General features: G+C 38.4%; 1 protein-coding gene across 2 annotated transcripts in view; it reads left to right on the plus strand.

The window, feature by feature from the left end:
* PDE7A (phosphodiesterase 7A) overlaps window positions 1–8753 on the plus strand; it is a 75312-nt gene extending 66559 nt beyond the window's left edge. For both annotated transcript variants that reach the window (XM_054284891.1, XM_054284892.1), the window contains 7 exons: window positions 811–911; window positions 2962–3093; window positions 3398–3489; window positions 4102–4246; window positions 5086–5182; window positions 6166–6246; window positions 7531–8753. In XM_054284891.1, coding sequence (XP_054140866.1) covers window positions 811–911; window positions 2962–3093; window positions 3398–3489; window positions 4102–4246; window positions 5086–5182; window positions 6166–6246; window positions 7531–7742 — 860 coding nt within the window. In that variant the 3' untranslated portion in view covers window positions 7743–8753. The remainder of the gene's footprint in view (window positions 1–810; window positions 912–2961; window positions 3094–3397; window positions 3490–4101; window positions 4247–5085; window positions 5183–6165; window positions 6247–7530) is intronic.
* The last annotated feature ends 973 nt before the right edge of the window (window positions 8754–9726 follow it).

Below are 9726 nucleotides of genomic sequence, written 5' to 3' on the forward strand. Positions count from 1 at the left end.
TTCTTCCAAGCAAACCTCAAGACTTTAGAGGTAGTAGGCAAGACTTTAGAATATAGTTTGATTGCTGTGCTTCTTCCCTTCAATCCTTTTTAACATTATAGTTTTTTCATTCCCTGTACTTGAGTGAATGTTGATGCCCTTCAAAGAATTTTGCCTGTAATCTTCCAGGACAGTCAGGAAGATGGAGGAAAGAAGTTAAATAGGGAATATTGAATCTAGGTGTAGTTAGTCAGACCAGCATCTAAAAGAGATTCTTTTCTAAATTGCATATGGGCTTATATTTGTCTGAGTACCAAGTATGAGCAAATGCCTAGAATACATATAGAAGTGGTTTTCCATGACCACTTTCCTGAATGGGAAAGAAAAACCCTTCATATGATGGGAAAGCAATGCTTAATTCCTCTGAAGTCCTGTTTGTTTTCAGGTCATGGTATGAAGTCATCCTAATGGTTTGGTAAAAAGCATAATTTTTATTTTATATTCAGTGTTGCCTCACCATTCAGACAGATTGTCAAAGATAGCCTTCCCTGGGAAGTTCTCAGAGTATCTCAGATTATATATTGATTTCAAGGTGTTTAATTTTTGCTCTGAGGTGACTTTACATGTAGTTGATTTCCTTTAGCAAACACTGTTTCTTTGCATAAAAATCTTACAGCTGCATTGTGGTTCAGCTGACAATTTATTGACTGATGCTTTTATTGTATGTAACTTGTGATACTGCATATTTCTGTGCCTAATAGGGGGATATAAAATGGTCTTTGAAAAAATTGCAATTTTATTTAAATTTGGATATTTGGTTTTTTCTGGCAGTTATGGTTCAAGAAGATTATCACAGTCAAAATCCTTATCATAATGCAGTTCATGCTGCTGATGTGACTCAGGCCATGCACTGTTACTTAAAAGAGCCCAAGGTAAGGAGCATTCTCACTTTTACATCACTCATACACACAGAAATATGTGTTTGTGTGTATATGCATATGAATGAATTGTGAGCACATATCACAGAATCATTTAGGTTGGAAAAGACTTGTGAGATAGAGTCCAACCTATGACCAAACACCACCTTGTCTACTAGACCATGGCACTGAGTGCCACATCCACCTAAACACCTCCAGGGACGGTGACTCCAGCACTGTGGGCAGCCCATACCAATCTCTAATCACCCTTTCACTGAAGGAATTGTTCCTGATGTCCAACCTAAACCTCCTCTGGCACAACTTCAGACTGTATTCTCTATGCTGTCACTGGTTACCTGGGAGAAGCAGCCAAGCCCCCTGGCTACAACCTCTTTTCAGGCAGTTGTAGAGAGCAGTAAGGTCATTGATCTATATAGAAAACCTACATGCATATATCTATGTGTATATGCACATGCAGGTTTTATCAAAAGTAAAGAAACCTAAGAACCTAACAAGAAACACTTCTGAACTCTCCCTTGCCTTCCCTGTTGCTGAGGCTGTGGATTCACACTTAGTGTGCTTTTCTTTTTTCCCCCCCTCTGAGCTGACATTGTCTTTTGTGTGACTTCCTGCTGAACTAGAGCAGGGGATTAAAGTTGCAGCTGTTAAATGTAGTGCTGTGCCCCAAGACATTCATATAGAATTGCAGCCTGAGTCAGAGCTGGCAACAATAAACCTGTGTACTTGTCATCTGGGGTGGTTTTCTTCTTCCATAAATTATCATTACCCTTGCTTTGCTCATCTTTGCTGTTACTGAGCAGTTTACTTCTACAAGATGCAGTTATAGCAATACATTAGGAGTTCTCTTTGGCTTTCTTTTTAAGAAAGGGTAGAGTGGCAGACTTTAAGGAGCTAAACTAATTTAGTGGTTGTTCCTCTACTACTTAGACTGCTATCAGGCTGCTTCAGGTGATGTCTTGGACAATTTCAGGGCAAAGTCCTGTCCTTCTGTATTAAATTGAAAGCTGTAGTGCTCTGTAGCTAGATGAAAAGTTATCTACCTTGATGCAGATTATCACCAATCTGGTATTCCCTTGAATAGCTCCTTGTTCTGCTTCTGAGGTAAAAACAAGTAAATTTTGGCTCCATAAAACCTTTTTCAGAGGCTCTTTGCCCACTCCTCCCACTCAGTTTCTCAGTGCTGCTCTCAGACCAATTGGTGCAGTGAGCCTGATCAGAGCTGGTACAGGATGAGCTTTTTTATGGCATTCAGTTTGGAAGCTGTGTGCATTTTTTATTTAATACTCGTGATGGAAGTTTTGTAAAGCTTCAGATACAAGAATAGGTTTGGTATTTTTAGTAACATGTGCAGCTACAGTTCAGTGTACTGTATGGGCAGAACTGTCCTCTCTGTTTTAGTGCAATAGACTTTGTTACTGAGTTTAAACTTTCAAACCTCTCTACCACAAGAAGGAACACCTATGAGCAGTGACAGTAAGTCCATGTAGATGCATGCTGAGTTAATTGACATGGTCTTTGAAAATATTTATTTGTGGCAGATTTTCCTCCTTTGGTTCTGGTCCTGGTAGACCTTGAAATACAATTTTGCATAAGAGTAGAAATACATTCTAAATAGTTCCAAGTCTTCCAGAGCATTAGTTTCTTTTTCTTAGGAGGAAAGGCTTTCATGCTTTTTAAAATTTAGTATGAATTTAAAGCAGAATAAACACAAATGGACTTGGTGAATGAGAGGGAGAGCTAATTTTAAGAATTCGCTGCTTTTATGGGGTCTGGTTAGGAATCAAGCTTCATTACCAGACACAAAGGATTTTGTGTACTGGCATTTTTTATGAGTGGACTTTGCCATTTAGAAAGAGTAATGCTTAAACCGTTGCTGAAATTTTGTAGCTTTTGGGGGGAAATACTGTGAAAAGTCAGTGGAATGTTAGTTTTACATCTTCAAGATTTTCTCCAAATTTCTGTTGGCTGTTAATTACTGAAAACATTCATGCACTTTTTCTAAGGCCTTATTGCATTACTAACATTTGTTGGGTTTGCCTTGCAGCTTTCTGAGTCTTTAACTCCATGGGATGTCCTGCTTAGTTTAATAGCAGCTGCCACACATGATTTGGATCACCCAGGTGTTAACCAACCTTTCCTAATTAAAACAAATCATTATTTAGCGACTTTATATAAGGTAAGGATAAAATCAGTTGTTTTGTTAAAAACAGGTTTGGAGAGGAGTATAGAAAAGGAGTATAAATTGTGATGTGTTTAGCTGGTGGTAGGATGGAATGCAGACAGTGTTTCCATGTCACTGGGATAAAAAATTGTGCAAATTAAGTAAGTATTCAGGATTTGTGGGTTTTAATCTCTGGGAAAAACAAAAAAGAAGAGAAGAAAATAAAACACGAACCCCAAAACACAGCCAAATTGTATATAGCTCTTCAGCCTAAGAAAAGGGCATTTACTGATATGTGTTATTCCATTTTAATTCACAGAATACCTCAGTATTAGAGAACCATCACTGGAGATCGGCAGTGGGGTTGCTGAGAGAATCTGGTTTATTTGCACATATGTCATTAGAAAACAGGTATGTTTATACCACATAGTATAGATTAGTTTCAGATAGAAGCAATCTGTCAGCTAAGACAGCCCTGCAAAAGAAGATAAGTTATTGCACAGCAGTTTTGAGTACAAAATATAGAGATCTATTTTAAGAATTCCTGGATACTGTGCTGGTAGAGTAGAGCAGTTCATGGTGCAACGTGATACTCAGAAAATAACATGTATTGCAAGCACATTGAAGGAGTGTATTCATGTAGTCAAGCACCTGTTCAGACTAAACTTGGCAGTCTTTTCTCATTCTGCCACCACAACTGTAGTTTAAAATAGAACATCTTCACCTACTCTTGACAAGAAATAATCTTGAGACAATCAGTTCGTGCATTTTTAAGGAAAAAAAAAAGGAGGGGGAGGAGAAAAACTAAAAACTGTTTTAGTCTTTCTGAAAGCTGCCAATGAAATATTCTGATATTTCTGTGAATGTTGCAGGAATTTTTCAGGAAAAGAAAACAAACAGTTCAGTGAAAATGCTTATTATAAAGCTTGAATTTCTACAATAATAAATATGATAAAATGCCATGTAGATCTAGTGATGACTGTTGTTCTTAAATGATATGCTTTGGAATGTTTGTTATTTCAGGCAGCTGATGGAGAGCCAGATAGGTGATCTCATTCTCGCCACAGACATCAGCCAACAAAACGAGTACCTGTCCATGTTCCGATCCCATTTGGATAGAGGAGATCTATGTTTGGAGAACGCGAACCATCGTCACTTCATCTTACAGGTGATCTTGCTGCTCGTACTTTTGAAAAGAGCATTTTAGTGGGAAAACTAATTTACTTTAAGTGCTTCTGCCAGGCCTTCTCCTCCTTTCAAAACGGAGCAGAACTGTCTTTTAGACTTTCTGTTCCATTACAAAGAGGTTGTTCCTCCACTTCAGTTCCCACAGCCAGCACTTCTCCCAAGTGCTGGTGTGTGTTGGTAAGTCTGATAACTTGGAGCTGCAGAATCGAGGTGTTTACAAGACAAAGTTTAGCTCTTCTAACAACTGCATTGCAGCCTCAGAACTGTGAAATGCTTTGTCAGAACATATTTTGGAGAAGGAAAACATTACTGTTGTGAATCAGTTTGCAGTTGTGCTAGTGAGCTTTAGCAAACTTTAAAAACAAAATCCTTGAGAATCTTCTTAGGTTTGTAGGCATTTTCTTACTAGGTTCATATTGTGGGCTATAAGAGAAAGTGGACAAACAGATGAGAAGTTCTGCCTTGTGCAAACTATTGCTAAAAATACAAGCATGAGAGCCAGAAATGGAAACCACGGCTTGCTTGCTTTGATGCTTCTTTTTCTGAAGTTATTTTTGGTTCCTGTACCAGTGAGTATACTAAATATAGTGGTCCTGAAATACTTTGAGTTGACTGAATTTCCATATTACTCAGGGATGATCATGAGATCTCACAATTCCCTGAGTGTTTTTTAAATATTACAGAACATAACTTTGGAGCAGAAGTGGTAGGTAGATTTGTTGTTCACAAAACCTAAAATAATCTGCTCTCAAGAGTTAAGTAATTACAGGCACTTGAGTTGAAAACAAGATGATCTAACACTGTGTGTTAAATTGTTAGATGGCTTTGAAGTGTGCAGATATTTGTAACCCTTGTCGGACATGGGAGCTGAGCAAGCAGTGGAGTGAGAAAGTAACGGAGGAGTTCTTCCATCAAGGCAAGTAAGAGTAGAAGTATCTGTTAGTATATCATGTATTCAGTGTGGAGAGAGTGTCCATGAGCCCTAGTCCATTTATATTTTGCACTAACAGAGACGTACAGTATAGGAGTTTTTTACTTCCATGGGTTGTGTCTCCTGCAAAAGGTCAGAGTTACTAAAACTCAGCAGAGAATCTGCTTAGAATCTGAACCTAGAATGGCTGATGCAATACATCCTTCAGCTGAAAGGTGCTGCAGATTAATAGTTATGGCCACTTTAAATTGCTCTAGTGTTTTCAGCAAATTATGGAATATGTCGATCATGTTCAATATTTAAGCTTCAGCTGTGAGGCCTGTTGGCAAGCAGGTAAGAGCCAGGGAGATTTTTAGTTACTGCGCAGTTTAGACTACTTCTGTAAGCAGTTAATAAAGCCTTTCATTGGCAAATGGAGTGAATTTACTCCATTTTTATTAAATTGTTTTATAATAAAATTAAGGGTAGTTTGATGGACTTCAGACCTGCTAATTTGCACGTGAATATGGTAAATGGGGAACAGACTGCTTTATTTGGTGCTAATCATGTGAGACTTAATCTTAGATAAAGGTGATGGGGAAGCAGAAACACAAATTGCCTTTAGCAAGAAATTTCTGAAAGCTAAGCTATCCTCTTCCATATTGCTGAGGGGGGATTCATTTGTCATTTCTATGACAGTGTAGGTTTTGCAGGAAAGAGGATGCTAATTCTTCAGGAAACTTGTGGTTCTATGGGGTTTCTGTAATTACTGTTTGATGAAAAATACCAAGTATTTAAATACAGTAGTTGTAAGTTGTTAGTCTGACAGATCTGCTTGGTTTTTTGGGAGTTGGGAAGAGAACTAAATGCATTCCACCAGCTGCAGGGTAGTATCCTTGTTAGCCAACACTCCCAGTTCACTTCTGTTAGTGTTTGATTTGGCTGGGGCTTGATGATTTAATGGTTGCATTATACTTTTGTTTCTTCAGGTGATATCGAAAAAAAATATCACTTGGGTGTGAGTCCACTTTGTGACCGACAGACAGAAACTATTGCCAACATCCAGATTGGTAACTGCAATTCACTTCATTCTAGTAGATTTCTTTCAGCATGCAATTTGAAAAAAAAGCACCTTTTGGATACATTTCCTAGAGGCTGAACATACTCTGTGTGCGCCAGCACTTTATTATAAAGAGCAATTCTATTTTTATTTGTTACATAAACCTCTCTTGAATTGTTTATGAACAGTGCTGCCCTGACAGCCCTGGAGCCCCTGTTTCCTCACAGAGCAGGTTCAGCTGTCTGACTTGTCCACTGCTGCCCAGAACTCTCCTCTTCTGAAGGGTGTTTTGGGAAGAGGAGGGTCCCTTCCCCTTGCCATATGGCCTTGGGTGCCTTTTGCAGTGAGCTTGTCACATCTGGGCATAATGGGTTTGGCTTTTTGGAATGTCAGCATTCCCTTCAAATACAGCCTTTAAGGAGGGTGGTGGGCAGAGATGTGATGGAGAATGGTGGATAGCCATTATATTAATAGTTTTTGCTAACCTGACTTGGATTTAAATAGTAAAATGTCTTTTTATAGTAAATTTTAATAAAAGTTGATTATGGACGTGAAGTGGGACTCAGTTAAAAACATAGTAAAAGAAAAAAACAAATTTAACAACAAGCACAGAATGAATTAATGCTTTAGGTTGACACAAAAGCTGATGTGTTCAATCTACTGCACTGTTTAATTTAGAATGCTAGGAAATCATATATTTTTTAATTAAAAGACTCCGTTTTGGCTATCTTACCATTGATTTTTTTGCTTCATGTAAATAGACATTACAAATAAATGAACATGTGCATACACACAAAGTACATCAATGCATTGTTTTGTGGCCTTATTTAAAAAGTTTCTAAAATTTGTATTTTAAAGTATTTTTAGTCACCCTAGTATTGTGAAAACAATATATTATTTTTTCCCCTGTGTAGTATAATTCAGGCACACTGAAGGGCAGTTAATTATAAAATCTTTTAGAACTTCAGGTTTTCTAAATTGTCTGACTTAGTTGCTAATGTTTAGATTTCTCTCCCCTTCCATATTGTCCAGTATTTGTCTTCATTTGGTCATTGCTGTGAAAGAAAGAGGTTAATTTGTAATGTAGTGTATTGGTGTTCTTCTGACTGATTAGTAAAATCTTTTACATTTTGAGAAATTTTTTTTTGTAAAGATGCCCAAAATATTTAAATGAATATTTAAATGCACATTTATTGTTTGCTACTAAATCCTATTTAAAGTACTTAGTTTGAGTATTTTACTTTTTCTCTGTATTTTTTTTATTTAATCTGCCTCTCTTTGCTTGCTTCTGAAGGCTTTATGACTTACTTAGTGGAACCACTGTTTGGGGAATGGGCCCGGTTTTCCAACACGAGGCTGTCTCAGACAATGCTCGGCCACCTGGGACTGAACAAGGCAAGCTGGAAGGGAGTGCAGAGGGAACAGTCGGGCAGCGGTGACGATGTCGACCCCACTTTTGAGGAAATGGACTCAGACATTTTACCTCAGGAACCTCGATTGTCCTGACCTCAATCTCCATGACAAAACTGCCTCTTCCCTCGGTATCCGCGCGGTTGGATTCAAGGAGACACATGCCAGCCCAAGGTTTTGGTAGAATGGTAAAATGATGCCAGCATTATTTATTTCCAAGTTTTCCTTTGACACAGACCATTTGACCCAGAATTTTTTTAAGCCGCCAGACCTGAACATAGAGCAATATGCACCCGCCTCAGTTGGTCGTCGTTCGGAACCTCGAATATGCAAAGCACAGCAGCGACCGAGCCTCGGAGCAACGGGATGGAAGCATCGTCGTGCCCCCTGGCTTGGGTTTTCTCATGATATTTGGAATACGGTCTTCAAATCTAAGACTTGACATGGATTGTTCCACTCCCTTGGAATTTAGCAAGACTTGCATAAATGTGTTCAAAGCATACCTTCCACTCAGTCCCTGTTTTAATACGGAAATGTGAAGTGCCCATCCTCTGCTGCCTCTGGCAAGACTCGATGTTTACAAATGTACTCTGAAACTGTCGGTTCTAGACTTAACCTTTGCGCATGGCTGTGAAGGAACCACTAACTTGGGTTTTTTGCTTTTTTAAAAGAAAAAGATCAAATTTGAGACTGCAGCTCTTGTTTCTTTGGATGCCAGAAAAGCCTCCCATTTGCCATAATTTTGTTTGTGCACTGGGAACTGAGCATTCATCATAGAGCACAGCCAAGCTTTACTCCAGTGCTGTATGGGAATGCAATTTTTTAACAGCGAAAAAACACTTCTGAATCTGGGAAGGGAAGGGGTGGGGGGGGAAGCGTCCGAACTGCATTGCGATTCTGCAGTGGGAACATCGCATGTTGTTCTCACTATTGTACACTTGAACTGCACATGCAAGAAAAAGGTGGAATGTCTAAACACCATAATCAGCTCAGGGTATTTGCCAATCTGAAATAAAGTGGGATGGGAAGCGTGTCCTTCAGAACAAGGGTACAAATGCCCCTTTCGCTGCAGCGTGTGTGTATGTGTGGGTGTGTGAGTACGTTTGGGACGGGGGAGGGCGGGAGGGCTCGGGGAAGGGTTTGAACGGCAACATTTTTTCTTTTTCTTTTTTTTTTTTTAATTTATTCTTTTAGAATGTGACAATTTCATGAACAGCCACACTGGGGAGGAAACTGTAACAAATTGCTACAGATGCCTTAAACTATGCACAAAGCTAAGTGACCAAATTTGTTTTTGATTTGAAAAAAAAAAAATAAAAAAAAGTGCATTGTTTACGTATTCCTCCCTCTACTGAAACATTACCCGCTGATGGGTTTTTGATGGGAAAAGGAGAAAATGTTTTTTAGGACAAAATTAAAGGACTAATTTTAAACTTAAAACATTCCATTTTTGTAATTTGTTTTACATTGTTTTAAGTACAGTAAGCACAACTGTAATCTAGTTTGAGAAACTGGTGCTTTCTTTTAGTTCATTTGTATTTCCCTGTTATTATTGTAAAAGACTGTTTATTAATTCTGTTTACAGTTTGTTGCAACAGCCATTTTTGGAAGAGAGCTTCAGCGTAAAGCCATTTGTAAAGGCTTTGCCATATTCATTTTAATATGTGCCTGTTGCTGTTAACTTTTAATTAATAAAACAAAATCTTTTCACATTATGCTCCTGTACATTTAAGTTATGACTGAGTCCAGCGTTGTGGAAAGGTAGCTAAGGTTGCAGTCAGCTTCCACTGTAAAACTAAGCCAACTTTGGATTTGAAAATACTAGTCCTCACATGCCAAAATTTATTGCCTCTTGGAGCTTGGCCTTTTACTGTTTGAAAAGCAAATCCTGACTTACCTGATTGTTTCCCTTCTAAAACTGTTTATTATTCTTTCATGTTCCCTGAAGTAGTATCATTAATCTCAAAGTGGCCATGTTTAAAGAAATAAATTTCTAATGAAACCATTCTTTTGAGCCTGCGTGAACTTCCTTCCTTCGCTGTCAGTGCAAGTTCTTGATGTTGACTCCAACACAGAAGGA

This window comes from Melozone crissalis, unplaced genomic scaffold, assembly GCF_028551555.1.
Source record: "Melozone crissalis strain CALT ecotype California unplaced genomic scaffold, PUWL_Pcris_2 ptg000042l_1, whole genome shotgun sequence".
NCBI lineage: Eukaryota > Metazoa > Chordata > Aves > Passeriformes > Passerellidae > Melozone > Melozone crissalis.